This window comes from Lissotriton vulgaris, chromosome 2_1 (assembly GCF_964263255.1).
Source record: "Lissotriton vulgaris chromosome 2_1, aLisVul1.2, whole genome shotgun sequence".
NCBI lineage: Eukaryota > Metazoa > Chordata > Amphibia > Caudata > Salamandridae > Lissotriton > Lissotriton vulgaris.
In genome coordinates this window covers 473534886-473557003 of record NC_141687.1, presented here as the reverse complement: position 1 = coordinate 473557003, position 22118 = coordinate 473534886, and the positions used below count along the sequence as shown (strand labels likewise).

The window sequence follows — 22118 nt, the reverse complement described above, 5'->3', positions numbered from 1 at the left end:
AGCTTGCTTTAGGGCGGCATTGACGGTCCCTGTAGTTTAGCAGTTTTACTATCATCTGATACAGAGGGGCACATGGAGGAGGCCTAGGGTCGAGCGCTCGGTGGGCACGTTCCACCACAAACTTTTGTGAGGAAGTTTCACAGCCCAGCAATGTGACAAGAGGTTTCTCTGTAAACTGTTCCATGTTGCCCATCGAGGTGGATTCTGGTAGGCCGGTAATTCGGATGTTGCTCCTCCTGGACCTGACCTCCAAATCTTCTGCTTTATCTTGTAGTGTCACCAGTGCTTTGGCCATATGGTTTTAGATGTAGTCGGACTCAGACTGCGCCTCCTCCACTTCCGACAAACACCACTCGGTTATGTCGATATGCTCTGCATGCTTGTCGAGGTCCTCTGACATTCTGTCCATGTGGAATACAAGTGAGCCTATTTTGCCATTGATAGTTAATAGGCTCTTCTGCACCGCAGCAAACATCTGTTTAATGTCACTGGGCTCTTCTTCAGGGGCGTCTACTTGGTCCTCCGATGAACGGGCCCCCACTGTATCCCTGGTTCTAGACTTCCTTTGGTAGAAGAGAAGCTTCGTTTGGGTTTTGTCCACTTTGCCCAAACTAGTGCCGGAAGGGACGCGTCCTCCTCCTGATCCGCTCTAGAAATCTGGTATGGAGTCCGAACCTCTAAATACCGTGCCAGTTGTGATCTCAGGCTGTGTATCGGAAAATTATCCTTCACCAACTATCGCCAGAGAGAATCAACTCCACTATGTCTCCCCCGCACTCATTGGGGGTTCCTAACTGAAGAGTATTCCAGACAAGATAGGGTTCAATATGCCAGAGGTGAGTTAAAACGGGCAAAAACCTTTTGGGCGCCTGGGGCTCGCAGGATCAATGCAGTAAATGTTTGATTCAGCCATCAGCAGGCAATCATTCAGGGGTTGGCGAACAAATTCAATTAGAAGCACGCCGTAGCGAAGGTGCCGCTCATATGTGGCCACCAGCAGGCACTTTCACTGCTGTGAGAGCGTGAAGACTTAATCAATTAGTTAGGGCAGCTGACGCAGTCTTCAGGCAGCCACGTCAACCAAGGAATCATCTGAGGCTGAGACCCAGTAGCATGCCAAGCAATCCTGCAGCGGGCCACTCTCAGGGGACTCACCTCCAGGGCAACAACATGCAGCGCTCTTCACACGGACCCAAAGTCCTCCCCCCGGGGCGAAGCCGAGGGGAACACAGGAGCGGCACTCCCCGATGGCCTGGCACACCGCCCGCCCAGGTGGCAGAGCAGCGCTGATGTCGCCGGGAGCGGCCACAATACCTAAGGCGCAACGCTAGCAGCAGTCGTCAGTAGCGGGATCGAGCTGTACCACCTGTGGGCCATGCAGTCGACAGCCCAAGTGCAGCAGGGCTCTCAGGGCAAGATTTTCTGGGGAAGTGCGGACTACAGCCCCGGATCTGTGCCATGGGCTGGTGGGTGCGGCAGTAGGGAACAGAGGACGGTGAGTTCCACAGCAATGAAAGGTTACGCCTGTTTCCTCCCATTAAATGTCGGGGTTCCGCTTTCTCCCACCACACTGGATGGCAGCTGGAATCCTGCGCTTCACTCTAAATCCATGGAATAACGTACAGCAACATCAAATATGAGAATTCATGTGGCATTAATAAGATGGCTCGCGGAGCACTTGGATCACACGGCCATCTTGTCCTTCGGCAAGCTCTGACCCCGGGTCCATAAGATTACTACAACCCAGCATTCCCACTCTTCTCCACATTAAAACTGTAACCCACTTGTATAACTGAACCTGTTGCCTGTGACAGGAACAATTTGGACTCCTTTCCCTAGGTGAGAGTCTTTCAGCCACCCAGGAGAGGCAGAATTGACAGGAGGGGCATTTTTGACTCCCTCGCAACCCATGTGTCAAAACTATTCTCAAAGGAATCCAAACTTCCTCTCACTTGCCATTGGGATGGGGATGCTCTAGGCTCAAAGGGGACAGAAAATCTGTTGGACTTTAGGGGTGGGGACAGCTTTATTACAGGAAGGACAGGCCTGCACCCCATTTGAAAAACAAACCAACTATCCCTAGCATTCAGTGGGCTTTCTTCTCCCCCAGGGGCAGACTGGGATAAATGTGCTAATTGTTGGACCATTAGAGGTGGAAGAAGACCCCACTCCATTGTCTTTAAATCTATCTCTAGTGGTTAAAGCAATTTCTGCCTCCACCCCTTGGGAGACCCGATTGAGCGTATAACTCATATTCAGCCTCCTGAGGGGCAAGAAAGACTGTTGGAGCCTTTAGGTGTATGGTAATGGCCCAATCCCAAAGTGCACACTGCTGCACCCCATTTAATTTTTTAGTTTTAAACATTAATTAGTTTGCTTTCCCCCACCAGCTGCAAAATGGATCAGGAGTAACATCCCCCGATATGCCCCTCCCATCAGAAAGACTGTTGCGGACTTTACAGGAGGGGTGAGGCAAGAGGACTAGACGGCATCGCCCCACCCTTTTTTATTTGTAAACATGATTCCCAGCTTCCTGCCCCCACAGAGGGGGGGGGGGGGGGGGGGGAGCAGGGACAAGAAAGATTTCTGGGGCCTTTAGGGGTAATATTGCTCAAAGCCTAGGTGGGCTGTCTCTACAACATATTTGTTTTTTTTAGTATATCGCAGGTTTCTAGTAGACTTTCTTTCCCCCTCCAAAAGTGGGAAGACTTAGGGTAAGCCCTCTATCTGGCCCCCACCAGGGGTAGAAAGACCTTTGGGCTTTGAGTCCACCCACATCATCCATTTGTCTGATAAATTGTCATTCACATTTTGCTTCCGCCCACCACTACATACAGTATGGGGCAAAGGGTCAAGCCCACTGCAACCACTGGCTACCTTGCACTTTAATGTGATGGCATTTCCTCTTCACTTGTGCGCATCCACCTAGGAGAGGACATTAATGCGATGGCTTTTAAGCCAATTTCTCCATTTTAATTTTGTTTACTGTTTAATTTTTTTTACTTTACAATTTTTAATTTGTATTGCATATGTTTGCAAAAAAAGACATAGCACACTTGCAACAGACAGACCTACTGGTTTTGCCAATTCAAGAAGGCGGCTCGGGCTGCTACGGCTTACTTACCATTAATAAAGCGCACAAAGACATAGGCTCTTAAATAACAAGGTGAAAAACACTAAGAGCAGAGACTGATGCCTGAAGGTACCAAGGAGCAATGCCAGAACCACAAAATTATCCACTGATAATCTTCAACACTCTGCTTACAGGAAGTAAAGTAGAACCACTGTTGGGAGTAAAACATAGGGAACATTGGAAGGCCACGCTTAATTACAGCCTTGCTCCACAAATGTAGCAACCTCGGTTAAAAACATGCTGTTGCACACTTTCCTCAAGATCCGCAAACATTTAAAACGTATTCAGGTGGTAAAGCATGTCAAGTGTGAACCTACCATTTTGAAAAAGGAATTTTATTCATAGTTCGGACTATGTCTGACTTAACAGATATTGCAACAGGCATCAAATACACTTCTTTCAGCAGACTTTAGTTAATCAGATTTGCCCTACGTTCTCAGAACAATCACATTGCAACGTATCAATAGGAAGTCAGGAGTTAGATTTAGATCACTGGACTTTGGAGCCCACATTTTCCCTTTACATTTACAGTAACCGGTCTCCTAAATATGCAGTGCATGCTTTCTATTTTTTTTTTTCCCAAAACGTGATAAACCAAAATTCCACTTTTCTGGGAAACGATCTCATTAAAACTAAACTACCTGACAAATATTTTTTGATGAACGATTCAGTATTGCGTCATCAGTTTTTAAAACTTACAATTCTCTGAACTGTAAACTCGTATATCCTCTTCCCAGCATGTGCACGAAAGAACTTCCTGTACTCCCTTCGCACCTTAAAAATGAAGTAAAGAAAAGTTAAGATTCTCAGTAGGATACTTAACGACAAAACTCCTAGAGGTGATATTTCCTGAAATGATAAAACCTAAAATAATCCAGATGTGCTGTAAGAAAGAGATCAAAAGAAGAGTTAATAAGCAACATAACGGTGTAGACTTCGATAGTGATGTTATTTTATTGAAAAGGAAGGTAGCCAATAAACCTATTGTAAATGACATGTTTAACATATTTTCTCAAAGTGTGCCTTGCGATGAAATAAAGCTATATATTGCAACCTACCTTTTAACTTTAAAGTGAGTAGTACAAAATTTGAGATTTTATTGAGCAATACTATCCAACAACATTTTGATTTAGACCCTCGTGTCATACATGCGTGAAAATTAATTTTGATCGGAAAAACCTGTGAGTAGAGAGTATGTTATGATAAATTGAACTGCGTCAACATAAGAAACAGCATTTAATTTCTGGCCTGATAATACTGGTATAACATGATAAATAATTGTGTGATTGGCGATTCATTGAGAATGATAAATAACAAAATAAAGCAGGAAAAAATATGGTATTTACTTTCTTTTAAGGTTTTTGAAATGGGAAGGAGTTTATGATGTGCTCAAAATTTGCATCTAGTGCCTTCATCAATGCTTTCACAATGTACATGGGTAATGTACTGTGAGGATCAACTCTGATCACAACTTATTGGAGTGGCATTCAAGGGCACAGAGAGAGATTGCTTTTGAGATTTGAAAACTGGTCACTCTGAATATGCATTCCTTATTTTGTTTGTAAATAACGGGATGGCATAGTATTTTAAGTAAAAGCTCAAAAACAAAAAACATAACTCATGTAGATTAAAGTCTTTTTTTGCAATTAGCGTGTCCCGAATTTCTCTATTTTTTTCCATAACCCTGGAACCTGTTCAGGAATTTACAAGTGGGAAAATAACTTTCATTGTAAGAAAAAAGAGATGCTACTTTGATTATGAACTACGCCAAATAAGTGAGTTGTACATGATGTAAAGTGTAAGGTTTAGTGTCTCTGACTCCAAATGTGAGTCAAGCACAAGAAAAAGTGTACAAGGTGTATGTTTAAGATTAGTGTGAACCCTATCAGGCCAAAAACAAAAAAATGCAATCTCTTAAGGACAGTATTACACAGATACAATCTCGCCATGGAACTATGCCAATGTTTCGATATTCCAAACCAAGCTTCATAAGGGTTAGTTGAGCTGAAAGAGTGAATAACTTGTCTGGAATTCGTAGTAGAAGCCTATAAGCAGGACTGTGTGGCAGACTATGTTAGCGTCATATCTTATTTTTCGCTTTCAAGTCTTTATCTTTAAACTGTACTGATCTTGACCAGAAAATGGAAAGCATCCTCAAGGTTTCCTTACTTTTCAGACTATGATGCAATGAGAGTCCCGAGTCACGGCTCACAAACCTCAAAATACTTTTTCAATTGAGGTTACTGAGAACTCTGGTACAAATAGAAGTTCCATGACAAAACGTGCATGTTTATTTGAGAGAAGGAAGTTCCAGAAAGGCACACAATCAACGATAGAGTCTATGTTAATAGAGGAAGACACACTACTGATTTTGCAACACGTAGGAGTGGATCAGAAGTACCTTGAGTCCAAGCCAGTAAGACCAAATGACTGCAACAGCATGCTTACGCCTAGCCTCTTCCTTCAAGCGCCTCAATTCCCTCCGAGCCTAAAATGTTTAGATAGTAAATGAAGAGACAGCCCGATACGGATAGCAAAACGCCCGGAAAAGGATTCCCCAAAAAAGAATAATTGTTTCCGGAATACAATCGTAGTAAAGAACAAAATCAGAACCAAATTAACAATTCAAAACCCCTCATAAATACCTGGTAATCAAACAGTTATAAAATGGTTAGTATTTTCAAACACAAAAATTAAAACATTGATCACAGACGTGCACTGATTCGTAAAATGGCTGTGAATGGCATTAGAACAAAATTAATAGTACACATTTCTTTTAATTCTTTTCCGGTTAACACCAAATATTTCCTTATATAATTTATGTGCTTGTATTCCAGTATAATCATAGCCAATTAGTAACCTTCTGTAACAAAGGGTTAAAATGGCGTGAGAACTTGTTACTCACCTGACTATTCTTTTCTGTACTTTATTACCTAGTGGTCCCCTATCACTAAGTGTGGAAATTAAGCTGCCTCAAGGATGGTAGAATAAATTACGGCAAAACTACAGGTATAGAGGCGAACAGTTCATCAAAGCTCCACCAACTTTTCAGAACTTCATAAAACATTAAAAGCAATCTTAGATTAGCTCAACTTGATTCCAAGGAAAGCAGTAAGTTTTAAGATTGCACCACAGATCAGGATATGGCCACAGTTGGCATGATATGAAACTTGAGGTAAGTGCCAACCCCCAAGCGCCTGCAGTTTATACAGAAGGCTGCAATGCTTCACCTTAATTCTGCACACCTGCACAGATAGCACTTCCTATTCCCTCTGAAAGAGCCTGTTTTGTAGCTTAACTTGAGGATCTCATCACAGGGGAATAGATCTGAATACTATACATTATCAATGTGGCATTCATTATCAATGTGGCATACATTACCACTTAGAAAGGTTAGGTATAGTACTCCTCCTTTAAGCTTTTGAAGCAATTGGGATGACATGTGGAATTGTGATAAAATATATTTATTTATAGAGGGGCATCTCTTAGTGATGTTTAGCTGGACAACCTTCATGTGTAGGTACAGGATTTTCTTCAGCAGATGTCTGAGAAGCTCGCACTCTTGACAGATGTTTTAGGATACGGATTATGGGATTTTCTCATAGTGTAAACTGTTCACCAACAATGGTTGACATGCAGTGTTTGATTTTGCTGCACTTTTGTCTTTTCATGGATTAATGGATAGAGATTTTGCACAACATGAAATTAACTGAATGGAATGGATATGCAGAGAGTTCTCTCATTTTGGTATTTCCGTCTTTAATGGAGTGAGTGAACCATATGTTTAAAAGCACTGAATTCTGATGTCCAGGATTTACAGAATCTGTTGCTTAAAGAGTAGATTAACTGAATGCATTTTGAGTAGCCAGCAAACAACACACCCATCCATCATCACTGTGCACCATTTTGCTAGGGCAGGGGAAGTCTGTAAAGATTAATAGGTCACGAATAAAGCAAATAGGAACACAATTCACAGTCAAATGGGCAGCAACATTAACACTGTATTTAAACAACTAAGATAAGAGAAGATAAACCACTTAGAATGGAATTAGAGACACACAGAAAACTTTCAAAGTTTTAAAAATGTATCTCAGGAAGCTTTATGAAAATCTAAATTATCAAACAAACAAAAATAGAAAAAGGGGGGTGAGTTTTGTCAGCTTCTCCTTCCTGAAATGATGTAATACATTTAGGTGTTCTGGTGATGTAGTGCCACATAACAGTTCCACCGACACTGGTACTCAATATTGTGGCATATATCGTATAGATTACGAGTACAGTTTACCTCAACTTATTTTACTGGGCAATTATCCAATCTATTGTAGAACTAAATATTTAATAAGGGTAATGAATATGAATGAATTTGTTAAACCCTATAAGTGCCCCTTATTCAAAATTCAAAAATAAGGTGATGTGTCATCACAGTCAATTAGTGATGGTGGAATAACTTCAATCCTTAACAATCATCAGTTTTGTTTCTGAGGTAGTCATGGGACATATGGAAGAGGGCGTCGGGCATACTGAATGGACATACATTCACTTCCAAACCTGAGGGAACAATAGCTTTGGTACTTTTATTGTACTGACTAAGGTATTCTGTCACATTTGCAATGACAACATTTTAACCAGCACTTAATCTGCAGAACAGTAAGTGCCAAGGCCTAATGTTTCGCTCAGAAGTCATGGCCCTCGCTGTCTAAGATTGGATGGTGAATACCAAGGCTGCCACCTCATTCCTCTTTCATCAACCACCACAGATGCCACTTTATCTCGGTCTTGCAGGCTCCTGCTTTCTCTCTGTACGGTTTTTTAATCTTTCACTTCCTCGTCCTCCTTGCCTCCTTTTCAATTTCTAGCTCTCTTGCTCTGTATCAAAACCTGATGAGGACAAATAACTGCAGGTCCCCAAAAATGAGTGGCGGTGGGCTCCCCACTTGCAACCACTGGCTCAAATTAAGCACTGGTTTTAACATACAGTTCATCCATTACCTCTTCTTTCCTCATGTACATGTACTAATGATAGATAATACACACACTTCCATCAAATTAGCGAAAGGGAAAAAATAATAAATAACAAAATCTCGATGGAAGAAGTAAAGCAATAAAGTTAAGATAAAGGAAACTCCTGTATGTACATGCTTAAGTTATCAGCTTTGTTTAAAAGAGCAGATATTCTACATACTTTAAATCCCTATCAACAGTCAAACTCGTTTAGTATCTGAGCAAGGGTAAAGCAAATCTGTACATTGTCAAAGACTATATTCTAGGTTTTAATGGGGTTGCACATTCTGCATCAGCTACACCAGTGTATGCTGTAGCGGCTCAGCACACAACTTGCACATGTACTGGAACCCCACGATCCCTCTTCCCTTCCATTTTACAACCAAAAAGAGAGGAGTCATAAAACAGAATGCAGATGTGTACACATAGAGTTAGTACCTCTGCTTCCCTCACTACAAAGCCTACTCATGCCTCACCCAGTTATGGCCTCCATCCACACCCCGGCATCACTTTGCTCAATGCACTATTCGAATTGATCATTGTCCATCTTTGAAATCTGCAGCCTTTTACTGTTCATTCTGGCCGCTTCCTTCATGGTTTATCCTGCCACTGACTTCACCACTGCAGCCAGCTCATCTTTTCCTTCACACAACGCTGCCTTGATGCTCCTTTCTCACCGTTATACTTTCCGCTAGAATTAACCCCTGTGGCGGGAGACGCTTGTATGCCAACATGAGGGTTTCATAACTGACTACATTAGAGGGACCACATTGAAGTATCTCACCACAGACCTCTGACATTCTGATTTCTACTGTGGCAGAGGAAGCAAGCCAGCACAGTAATGAAATGAAATCTTGTTATGGCAAACTTAATCTTCTTTCGTTTGGCAGAGTCAATACAATCTACATGCCATGTTCGAAGAAAAATAAATATATGTTGGTGTAGATGCACTACTTAATCAATGTAAAAGACTGAAACTTACATATGCCTTGGTTTTTCTCATCACAGTCTCAAATACCTTACAATTCTTTTACATTGTGATTCTTAGTTTTACGATTATTGTACTCTGTTGACCTTGATCATAACTGGTTTTTTCCCGTTTTTTCTCTAGAGATTCCACAATCCATTCTTAAGGCTTTCCATTTTCAATCAGGACATTTCTTGTGCTAACAAATTCTCTTTAGACTTGCATTCGAATTTCGTTTTCATCAACCTCAAGACCGTCCTATCATTACTAATGCTTTCTACATCCATTGGTTTCACGTCTGTTGGTCCTGTGCTGTATACATGGCTGGCTTTTCTCAATCCACTGTAAACTGATTTATATGGTTTCTTTGTTACTGATGTATGCCACTTGAATTTCCTTTCCGCCCACTGCCACACATAGCCTCTTTGTACAAACTAAGACTGATCTTTCCATTACTTTTTCCTTCCATTCTTCTCACACACCTTCCAATAAACACAACAGTCTCCAATACCATTTCAACAAACATCTTATTTGTACACTTCTCAGCTTCAACGCAGTCTAAAATTTGGCTACCTTTAGCAGGGTCTTTGTGATTTCATCTCCACTTCTCTTCAGGACTCTGTAACAAACTTTGCCTTTTCATATCATTTTGATATCAGCCTGAAAAATGGCCATCATCACAATAGCAGGGCAGCTTTTGCATACCAATTTCAGAAAAACTGTAGTCTTAATTGATGTCATGCCTTTATATGTAAACCTCACCAAGAAAAGTGACAGATGAAGTCTGCTATTAAGATCCTAGGCAGAGTCTTATTGTACCAACTGAGAGAAAACATTGAGAGGAGGGGTGGATTGTTGAACCTGCAGTATGGATTTAGGGAGAAAAGAGGGACTGTGGACCAATGTCTAAACCTCCAATTGTTAATATCAAAATACACAGTTGCCAAGGAGGGGTCCTTGTTTCTGGCATTCATGGACCTCTCCTCGGCCTTCGAACTAGTAAATAGGGCAAAACTGTGGGCTGTTTTATTGGAGATGGGGGTTGACAATTCACTTGTGAACTTTATAGCCTCCCTACATCAGGAACTCTTTGCTAAAGTAAGAGTTACAAAAGAGGGTAGGTGCACCACCCACTTTAAATCAGAGAGAGGAGTGCAGCAGCGCTGCATCTTGGCCCCCCTCCTTTTTACCATCTATATAAATCGCCTTGAAAAACACTTGGAAGGTGTGGGAGGGGGATGTACCGCGTGTAGGAGAGATAAGAATACCTGCTCTCCTATAGCGGACGATGCAGTCCTGATAGCACGTACGGGGGTGGGCCTACAGCGCCTGTTAGATTCATTTGGTGAATTAATGGATCAGATGGACCTGAGAATTAACACCACTAAGTCCCACACGATGGTGGTAACCCACAATAGAAGGAAGGATAAATCTATTTCTCTGTTTTGTAAGGGGGAGGTAGTGACCAGAGTCACACACTTTCCCTATCTGGGTGTGACTTTTGATGAGAAAGGTTCCTGGGGCCCCCAGATTAAGTTAAAGAAGCTTGCCATATCAAGAGCCGCTTCAGCCATTATGGGGTTTGCCAGCAGGATGGGAGCGAGGCCTATGGAGGCTATCCTAAAGATATACAATGCTAAGTGTATATCCATTGCCATGTATGGTGCGCCTCTATGGGGGTATTTGTCGCATGAAACTCTCCAAAGGGCAGAAAACAAGTTTTTAAGACAACTCCTTTCTGTCCCCCAATCTACTCCCACCTACTCGATTCACAGGGAGTTGGGTTTAGATTATATAACAGACAAGCTTAGATTGGCTCCCTTAACATATTGGTTAAAGACATGGCTAAACAACGAACTAACTCTTAACCACGCCATCTTAGAGGACCTCATGTCCCTTGACCACAGGAAGAGAATTCCCTGGCAGGAATATGTGAGACAGACTTTTGAACAGCTTGGTCGTCCAAACTTATTCTATTTGCCATCCTCTATTAGAATGGAGGACATTGCTTGGGTTAAAAAACATTTGTTGGGAAATATGAGATTGGCTCGGGAGGAACTAGAATTAACAAAAACAACAGTTAGATCACATTATATGCTGTTATCCTCCCCTTCCCTGGAGCCCATCCTCGCTTTTGTAACTAAACCCTTCCATAGACATTTGCTAATTAAACTCAGATTTAATTTAATTCCATATGTGCTGGGTTGTTTTCAGTCTTGGAGTTTAACGGAAAGAGGACCGCCATGTAAATGCGATGAATTCTCTACTCAGGACACTATGCACTTTATGATGTTTTGCACTTTATACAGGGTTCAGAGGATCAAATATTTGTTACCGATTTTAAAAGAAGCAGGGTTTACCCAAGTAAGGCCAGCTTTGGTGTACCTACAGTCCCTTGGCAGTATTCGTATTACATACTCTGTGGCCAGTTTTTTTGTGGCAGCATATAAAAATAAAACAAGGACTTTGCCCGCCACTGTTGTAGCTTAAATTTAGGAAACAATGTGTAGTATGATCAGTTAAAATTATTTGCTTTGCCTATTTTGCACACTATGTATATAATGACTTTTTTATGAACAATATACAACGAAATTTTGTTGTTTTAAATTGTATATATTGTTGTGGTTTTATGGCTTTTATGATTTTAAAACAAATCGAATAAAGTGTATTTTGATCATATTTTCTAAACTCAAATCGAGTCAGATCAATAAGGTTGTGAGTGGTTCAAGCGTTTGTTCACTCTTGTGCTACTAGCGAACACAGGTTGCACGATATCCCCATTTCAAGGCATTGAATATCAAACTACGTAAATCGGGAGGCAGAATCATATTTTCAGGTCAAATTAATAAACCTTCCCTAACTAGAGAAATGCTCATTTGCTTTGCAGATTCAATGTACTGAATTTGATTTGACACCATCTTTTTTATTTTTATTTTAGCAGTTTTGTGTTTGCCATGGTTAGGTCACAAAGGATAAGGGTTGTAAACCCATAACAATGTAAACATGTTATTGCAAGAGAATTGCATTCCATCATTTTGCAATTGTGTAGAGATCATGACAATCATCTGTTCACTGAGATGGGTGAACCACTGTATATGTTTTAAAGTGACTGAACTGACCTGTCTTTGTGTCCCACATTTTCAGGAGGGATAATGTTAATTTATTTTTTAAAGAGTGCATATGCCCAGAGCCGTCTTGGTGCTGAGGAGTCACGGAGCTTACAGTACTTTGAGAGAGAAGAATTATCAAAAGATGGTTTTATGACTAAGTTGTAAAGAGTCAGGTCTTTAGGTCTTTCTTGAACCTTAATAGGGAGGTCTGTGATTTTAAATCAAATGAGAGGTTGTTCTATAACTTAGCAATACCACCAATAAAACTCCTGCCTCCCCAGTTGGCTAATTTTAAACGGGGAATCCTAAACATTTTAGCTGAGGCACGGCAAAGAGGTCTGGCGGGGATATACCATTGAAGGTTGAAGTTTTTTTTATAAAATAGTCAGAACCTGTGCCGTGGCAGCCACAAAAGTGTATATAGGGTTTGGGAGGCTGAGAGGAACTTTGGAATCCCCAATAGAATCTGGGCAGCTGCGTTTTGTAGAGTCTGAAGCTTTGTTAGCAGCCGCTGTTGCATGTGGAGGTAGAGAGCATTCCGGTTCCAGTAATCAATTTTTGACAGGACCAGAGAAATTATTACGGTTTTCTAGAGTTCATGGGGAATAAATGGAAGACTTATTTTAACTGTCCTTTAGGTGTTGAGGGAGGATGAAGTAAGGGCATTCACCTGTGCTTCGAACATAAGTTTATCGCCAAATAAGACGCCCAGGCTTCTAACCATCTGAACGGGTTGGGAAGTGCCCCCAGATTCAGTGGCAACTAGTTGGGTAGAAAAAGGATGGACCATTACCAAAAATGAGAACCTGTGTATTGTTTGAGTTCACTTTCAGGCAGTTTTGCTTCATCCACCTCCCCACTTCTTCCATACAGTCATGGAATCTAACAGATGTTTCATGAGTCACCAGAGATTTATACAGTGATTTGTGTGTCATCAGCATATGACACCAAGGGGAAGCCAAAAGATCTGATCAGACTTGCAAAGGGTATACTGTAAATATTAAAGAGCATCAAGTGAAGCGATGATCTCTGCGAGACACCACAAGGCAGGGAAAAGGGGGGTAGAGACAAATCACGTAAGGGATTTAAAAGGACCATGTAATTAACAGCATCGAAAGCCGCAGATAAATCAAGGAGGTTAAGGGCAGCTTTTCCTCTCTGATCAATGCTGGCTGTTCACAATGAACTCAAACACGTGGGGAGACCCAATAGACCCTTGTGGGCTTAGGCAATGAGTAGCTAGTGTAAAAAGTGACTACAAGGGATTTTGTTCCTAAACTGCTCAGTTGGGCTTAAGTGTAATTCAACTATAGGTTCATTAAGCAATTGAACCAGTTGTATCCACAGGATTACTTAAACATTCATAAGTAATATTTTTCAAAGGAATCTTTTCAATATAGTGAAACAAAGAGAGAAGAAGCACACAGCAAAAGAAGTTATATTTAAAGTAAGTTGTATTGAGATAAATCACAAGGAAAAATCATGGGGACAAAAAAGAACAACACTTCAAGTAAAAGTCATGAATAGCAGTATATCTATGTTAACTAATCAATTCATAACAGTTCATCAGCTCCCTAGATAGTTGAGGAAGACCAAAATCATAAATATATAAAGGTGTCCTTCAATGCATAAATGCTGAGGAGTTGAGGTCTTTGGTCGACGTTTCGGTCTTGTACGTTGGCATCTACAAGACCATCATCAGGACTAGTATTTTTCATCAAGTAAAACCCCTTAGATACACTTGGTGTATAGGGCCGATCTTCAGACTGGATATTATTTCAGCGGAAGGATCTGCCGTAGCTCCTGTATGCAATTAGAGCTTGATACGTGATTTAGTTGTGCTGGTATCCTTATTTCCAGATCAACAGGTCATGATATTTTTCATGCGTATATAACGGGTCTCAGGACGGTTCCTCGCAGTCTCGAGTTGAGAAAAACAACGGTCAAGGCCATAACGCAGCCCCCATATCTGGATTGCTGTGTGGATACAATACTTGCATACAGCAAACGACCCTGGAAGTTACGGTCACGAGATAGGCTTTCCCTGACACCATTCCACAACAGCTGTGGTCACTTATTAAAACGTAACTGCCGTTAGAAATTTGTCTAAAAAATGGCTCTAGCTGTTTTGCAGGCGTGCCATGCAGGTGACATGAAAGGTTATTTGAAGACCCTTTGCAGGCTCCATGCAAGTTAATACCTTGACACAGAAGTGTACCGCTTAGTGATTTTTTACAATTGTTAACACTAAGGAATACCTCCTTTTTCTCTTCACTATAACATCTGTGTGTATAAGGTAAACCCCAGGTTGATTTGATGTATTCTTTACCCAACCTTTCTTACTGGCCCGCAGGTATATACTCTTGGCAGTATTTAAACTGGAAAGTTGTTATCGGAATTGTAATTGTTCCGTGTATTATCCATTCAATGACAGGTCTCTCTGAAATTGTCAATGGTAATCTCTCAAGTTTTTCAATGCCCAGAATCGTATAGTCTGCTCCTTTTTGTGCCAAACTGATTTGTTTATCAGTAAGGTTAAAGATACCGAATAATGACGTTGCTTTGATTAAACGCCATGGTACGTAGCCTGAACGCAGATTTTGCAACGTCCAAACAAGCTGTACAATAGAACGTAATTGAGACTGACCATGTTGTAACATTAGTAAGTCCTGCTCTATTATATCAATAGCAGATGATACAATGCTGTCCAGTGAATATATTCTGGAGGACAGAGACGTTAACCCATTGTCCACTACAGAAAGTGATTTTTCCAAATTTATACGATCGATTTCTCGTATTTTTTCTGCTGTTTCAATTTGCATTACTTTCCAAGCTTCGTTGTACGCAGCGTATATACCGGCCGCTATGAAACTTTTTTGACGCTGTTTGTGTGGTCCCAGTATGAAATCACGCAAGTCAGCACCGTCTTTAAGTAAAGTCAAGTGTTGTTTAATTTCAGCCAGTGTGGATTTCTGTAGCCACTCAAGGCATAGTTTCCCTACACTGTATGTTGTAACTGTCCCTGGATGTTGTCTCTGGGAGTATCTTGGGTCTGGCCTGGTTATTTTGAACCCCTGTGTTTTGTTCAGGAATCTATCTTGACAGTTATTTGTGTCTGTTGGCCAGATCAACCATTTTTTACAATCAGGATGTGTTCTGTTTTTGTGTAAAATATGGGATACGTCTATCTCAACATCTGTAGTGTTATCACTATCAGTTATGGGTTTCGGAATGGACGGTGTATTTAAGTCTTTTATCTTAGCTAGGCCAAGACAAGTAGTTTGTTGAATTGTGTCATTCAAGAATATCATTTGTTCTGGGATCCTGCAGGCCCAAAATAATGCTTCTAGGCCTTGTACTTGCCAATCTTTGGTACCCCAGATCGTTTTTGTTTCAATGTTGTTTTTCGAAAATTCGAAACCAAATATAGACATTTTATCATAAAAATGTTCAGAATAAATCAATTTAGTATTTGTGAACATTGTTTTCATTCCTATCCTAATTAACATTTTAAAATAAAACGTTTCTGGATCACTGTTGTCAAACCCTGAGAAGTACTGGAATTTCTCATAAAATGTTTTCGAGCTGCCTTTTGGCGGAGTTGGACAGTGTTCCCATTGGTTATAAGATAAAACATTTCTAGGCTGAGCAGTTTTATGCAAATAGTGATCACCAAAATGATTATAACAGTATAACTCTTCATAATTCGATGAACCCTGTAAGTAATCATGTTCTGTAAATTTGGCTGACATTACTAAATCTGACATCATATTATTTATGTTTTCAAAGTCCCAACTATCAGAGAAGGTACTTGGTGTCACAAAGTCACTTAATGAAACCTTGAACTGGTGTGAATATTTCAAGAGCTCAACCGGGCCAATAATGTCATAATCAGTTCTGTCCCATGCTACCCCACCGGGTATTGGATTGGCTGAGATGTTTACTGATGACAGTTCTCTTTCCTCGATGTGGGAGGATGTGTGAGGCTTTAGGACCAAGTTGATGTTCTGACTTGCTGTGTCCATTGTACTATATTTTCCATCTCTGAATTTTCCCAAACATAGAACCATGATGAGCCAAAGCAGGAGAGTAAGTACACCTAACACAATCCAAAATTCAATCCATGGTGAAAATCAGATAGGTTTCTTTTAGTTGATGAAAAAGTTCAATTACTTTGTCTTTGAAAGTTTTTGTTGCAGGCGTTTCTTCATGCTCGCTTGGATCTTCAGAAAAGTCGTCGAAGTTGATGAAGTAGCCAGAAGCAGTTCTGTCAATTGTTGGAATTATTTCCGGATTTTCATTTGCATTTTTCTTCGTTTCATTAGCATAGTCAGAGGCTACATCATTGTAGACTGGTGTTTCTTCATGAACTGTTGCAATTTGGGTTTCAAGAGGCACAAGTTCCATGGCATTATTGCATAGTCCATTGTTATTCACTGCAGGTTTATCAAATGTGGTTAGTCTCTCACTTTGAGCCTCTTGGATTGTAGCAAATTTTGGTATTCTGCTATTTCTTGGGAGTCCACTGGGCCTACTACTTATTATTGGCCACATGATTGTGGTTTTACCAGGTCAATGGATACAACTCTGTTCTCCTTTTTACCAGCAAGGGGCGGTAGTACAACTGATCTTGTTCCGCTGACAGCTAAGACAGGTACTGATTTTCTGTAAGAAGGTCCTTCTTCAGCGCGATCTTCTCTCTCTCTAACCAGATCCCCAATCTTTGGAATCCAGACAGGTCTTGCTGGGACAGGTGGTTTTTCTTCAGTGGCTGTCGGCTGTTGTTTCAACTTTATGTTACTCAGGCTTTTACTTGTTTCATTTAAATCCTGTAAAACAGCCAAACGGTCTTTGATATCAAAGGATTTTTCTTCTACCACTGAAGTGTGACAATCAAGATCCTGAATGTGCATTTTTAGTACCGTACAATAGTTTGTATGGAGTGAGACCTTTTAAAGAATTTCTTGGCAGATTATTAAGACTACGTTGGACACTTGTTAAATGTTTGACCCACCCATCACCCGAACCTAATATCCTCGCTGTTATAGATTGCTTTATGTCCCGGTTTTTTCTTTCCACTACCGCATTTCCCTCAGGATGGAAGGGAGAAGAGTACTGCAATGCAATGCCCATGGTGTTCATGGCCTCTTTATAAGCTTGAGAGCTAGACGCAGGACCCTGATCAGAATGTAGCATGCCAATTGCGTATGTGCCGATAAAGACTCGCAAATCTTTTATAACAGTTCTGGCGTCAGCCGAGCGCTGGGGCCACATCCAAATGAATCTTGTGCAGGAATCCACTGCGACCATGAGATATTTATAGTTCCCATCCCTTTGTAAAGGACCACAGTGGTCCAGGTAAGCACATGCTAATGGTTGATCTGAGATTAGAAGGGGCGTCTGTGCTGGTCGTCGCACTGTTGATACTTTCATTCTTTGGCAAATTTCACATTCTAGAACATAATTCCTAGCTTGTTATCTCATGCGCGGCCACCAATATCTTTGTTTTAATAACGATATTGTGGCGAAAACCCCAGCATGTGCAGAGGCGAGCCCTTTGTGTGCCGCTAGAATTAGTCCTAACCTATGTTCCATGTTTGGAATTGCCATATCCCCCACTCCAGGGATTCGAGCAAAAGGAACGGAGTTTGCATCAATTATGTATGTATTACTGAGTGGATAGTTGAGAGGTAATGCTGCATAATCGCCTTTTTATGAGGCTTTAACTGCCAGCATGGTTTCCCCATCTATGTGTTTTTCTGAAAGCTTTTCAGTGGCTACGGAAGCCGGTTGTTGAACCGCTTCCGCTGTGGCTGTGTTAGCCAATGAATTCCCTGCATCGTGAACGCCATCACGTTGATGACTCAGTGCGTGTATCACGTGAGTCTTTTGTAGTTCTTTCTTTAAAAGAACTACTTGTTCCCAAAGCGTTTTATGCTTTATTGTGGCACCTGTGTCATCTTTGTAACCGTTTTTACTCCATGTCTGCATGTCACTGTGATATGACTTGACGCAGAAATGCGAATCACACACTATCAGTGTGGGGATTTCGCGATCGGCATTTTCAAGCGCCATCTTTAAAGATCTTATTTCAGCTCGTTGACTGAACAGTTTGAGTGATTCAGTTTTGGTAATCATCGGTTTGAATTTACCAGAGCGCCAGCGACCTTTAACAATCGCGCACGCTGCATTGTAGGATTTTTATCTACATCGTAGTGTTGTGCGAATCTGTCCATATAGATTACGCAGGTATATTGTTCCAGAGGCAGAATTTCGATTGGCAGAGGATTTTCTTGTTCATATTCTAGATCATCTAGATTTTTCAGTTTCGGGTCAAAATAGTATTTCACATCTTCTGTAGCAAAATAATTTTCCAATTGTATCCATTTTGGATCTAATGCAACTGTATTCAGATTGCGTGGACTTGTTAATGCCTCAAGGGCTGATTCTGCTGTATAAACAGTTATTCATTAGTGCTGCACTATGTGAGTTTTGTACTGCAAATGTTTTACAACAGGAGTTAAGGTGTTTGTAGTCCAAAACTAGACAATATGAATCGTCTGGCTTGGAGACAGGAAACAAAGGATTGCTCATTTGTGAGGTGCATGTTTCAATCACCCCTTGATATTCAAGTTGATCTAAGATCTCCCTGACTTGCTTTTTAGCTCCTTGTTTAACTGGGTACTGCCTTTGTGCAGTGGGCTGATTTTATAACTGGATTTTGTGGTGAGGCGAATCCTCATCCCATCCTACATGGTTTTTGTATTAAGCAGGAGCTTGGGCCTCTGCCCATTTTCTTGCCAATGTGTATTTTTTATGAATCGGAATAGGATTTGAGAAGGCAGGCATAATCATTTCTTCGCCATGAGGGCACTCCCTGACAAACTCTGGTGGCCAGTCTTTTTCAGCTAACAGGATGTCATAGCCTTTAGATAGATTCTCCCAAAAGAGACCTTTCCTAGTTTTATCTCCCTCTATACGTAATGTTATTTCATATAGTTTATGGGGCACGCTAACTCGCATGTCTGCAGTTTCCACCTGAATGTATTCATTCGTGTCCACTGTCTCCAGAAGATTCATCAGGATCTTGTGAGCTGTGGTCACTTCTTCTGCGCTGTCTAGCATTGTCTGGGCACACTCTCCGTTTTTCAGTTGTGTCCTCAGTATCCTGTGCATTTTTAATTTTAATACTAGCTACCTTCTTTCTTGGATATTGTAATTTTTTACTTTGATGAGCAGGTTCCTTGTCTTTGGACTTGATGTGCTCTTCTCTGTGTTCTGACCGTCCTCTTCTTTCCGATTTCTGTGAGGAAGTCTGAAAAGATCGAGAGGGACGTGTATCAACATCTTGATAGCCATCAGGTTTTTTCAAATTATCCCTATTTCTAAAGTTGTATCTTTTCTCAGAGGGCTCCCTTTGGGGAGACTTGTTTCCTCGGTCTGGAGAATTTTCTCTCCATTGAGGAGACCTTCCTCTGGACTGGAATCGTTTTTCCCTCGGAGTGGATTGTTTATAACCCTCCCTGCCCTTTTTTGGAGTATTTAAATTATTTTTAATAAATGTTTTTTCAGGATTTTCAGTTAGTTGGGGTTTTATCGGTTTCCCACCCAAACTATCTCTTCCTAGTTCTTCATAGGATTTTTCTATGATTTTGGCAAGTTCAAATGGTTGGTCTGCTATATCTGTTTCCTTCAATTTCTGGTGGATCGCCACAGATGCTGCTTCACCTTTTATGTTGGCTAATATAGCCGAGACCTGCTTGAAGTCTTTCAGTAATTACATATCCAGAGTTAAAGCAGGTTCTGGATCGTATTCGTTTTGAATCTGTCTTAGTACATCTGATATAACCGCCATAGACGGAACACCATGTGTTTTTGTGTAGATGGAAGCAAAGACCATGCCCCAAGTGTCACAGTCTTCCACATGTGGTGCGATCCCCATTGGAAGACAAATAGTCAGAATTCTCTGTTTCTCAATAGGAATAGTATCTGGAAATACTGCCTCTATTTGAGTAATTTTTTGTGCTAACCAGAATGGAATTTGTTCCCGTTTTGCGGGTACTTTATCAAGACATGATTTTTATGTTCTGTGGTGTAATTTTGTTTGTGTTCCCCTGATGAAGGGTCAGATGTGGAATATTAATTGTGGGTTGGACTGTTGAAGTCCGCATGACATATTGGACCAATTGTCTATGTATTTTAATTAATAGTTTTAGCTGAGCTAAAAGTTCCCAGTCTAACATTTTATCAATGTCTGGATGTGGTGTGTAGCTGGCTAGAACCAGCCACGTTGCTCCTGGTCTACCTAGTGGACCGTGCCTGGTGATGTGATTTTGATGTTTCAGGGCGTCATTAAACCAGAGCAGGTGCTCTTGGTAATTTAGTGGGATTTCAACGTCCTCGAAAGGAGTGTATATATCCGGGGGTTCCTCTATTTTGTAATAGTGGAATTCTTTTGTTACAGCGTTTGCTGCTGGAAAGTGTATCCATGAATAGAATACCTCTGTCTGCCGATATTTATGGGCCTCTACCACGAATATGACTGTACCACCTCGTGATCTCAGTCCATTTTCTATAAGTTTAAGAGTTATAGTTCTCCTTACGTTGACCGGAATGAGTATAGCACTCGGGTCATTTTCTTGGATGGTTGTGTCATCCTCTATTAGTTGAGCTGCTATTCTAGCTCTTTCCCTTTCGTTGTCACTTTCTGACATTTTTATTGACTGAAAGTTTTTTGTTGCAGAGCGAGTTTCAAGGAAACAAAGATTAGGTGCACAATATTTTGGAACACTGTATCCTTCAACGTTGACTAAACCAAAAACTAATACATAGGAATCTCTTCCTACTAAGTTCTGGTGGATATTAACCTTTCACCCAACTCCAGACGTCTTTTGGAGTTTTTACGGGAAAAGGGTTCTGTGTGAAAAAGCACGACTGAGTTACTCTAGTGTCTTGCGTTAGATTTTCGCCTTTCCAAACGTTGGGCGCCATGTAGTGTAGTTCCTATATTCCCAATAGGCTCTGCGCATTGGAATAATATAAACAGCAGTGTAGACGTAAGACTGAAGTTGACTAGGTCTCTACTGACTATATTAGACTTAATTAGTTTTGCTAGTTAGCTCAGAGGTCACTAGAAACTTTCTCGAATGTTCAGGAAAGAGTTAACTCTCCGGATTTAGACAAGAAGGGATTAGCTTCTGACAACCATACAAACATGACAACTTTGCTCCCTCAGAAAAGAGTATATCTCTAAAGTCGTGTGAAAACAATAGGCAGCTATTTCACTCAGTCAACCGTGCATACTTAGTTTCACCAGAGTGCAGAGAAATAGAGAGACAGGCGTTTTCAATAAAAGGTGGTATTTATTGAGCAGATTTCTTTCTCATGCAAGAGAAATGAATTGCCACAATTGCAATACTTATCATAAAGTAAAGTGTGTACAGTAAAAGTAGTATTATGAAATAATACTGTAAAAGCATTGATATGGTTTCTTAGCCATATGGTACTTTAAAATGGATAAAATATATAAATACATAAAAACATTGACTAACGTACTCAATTGGTGCTTCTAACTACGTCTACACCGGTGTACCTGACCTAAGCCTAATACTTGGGAAGGAGTAAGTAAGTAGCAGTTTAAGTTAAGTTGGTTAAGATTGTTTTGCCAAGAATCTGAATCAAGAATTCTCTTTAAGGGTTTGGTCAGCTCCGTACCTTGGTAATAGAATGTGGGAGGTCTGGTATCTCTTTCTTCAGGACTCTATCTCCCAGCAACCCGCAAGGGTGGTTGGAAACATCGGAGCTGCATTTTCTCGGCTGGAGAAAAAAAAACAGCGTCTCTCTCAGTGCGTCCAAACGTAAGGGGCGGCTTCCGTGGGCTCTCGCATCCACTGGGCTCTCGGGCAAG

The 22118-nt window shown here is 41.0% G+C and overlaps 1 protein-coding gene across 4 annotated transcripts in view; it reads right to left on the bottom strand.

The window, feature by feature from the left end:
• Positions 1 to 22118, bottom strand: part of MYO1B (myosin IB) — a 757882-nt gene that overhangs the window by 110944 nt on the left and 624820 nt on the right. For 2 of the 4 annotated variants that reach the window (XM_086955387.1, XM_086955390.1), the window contains 2 exons: positions 5535 to 5621; positions 3833 to 3907 (listed from right to left, as the gene is read on the bottom strand). In XM_086955387.1, coding sequence (XP_086811513.1) covers positions 3833 to 3907; positions 5535 to 5621 — 162 coding nt within the window. The remainder of the gene's footprint in view (positions 1 to 3832; positions 3908 to 5534; positions 5622 to 22118) is intronic. The other 2 variants (XM_086955388.1, XM_086955389.1) reach the window with 1 other exon arrangement.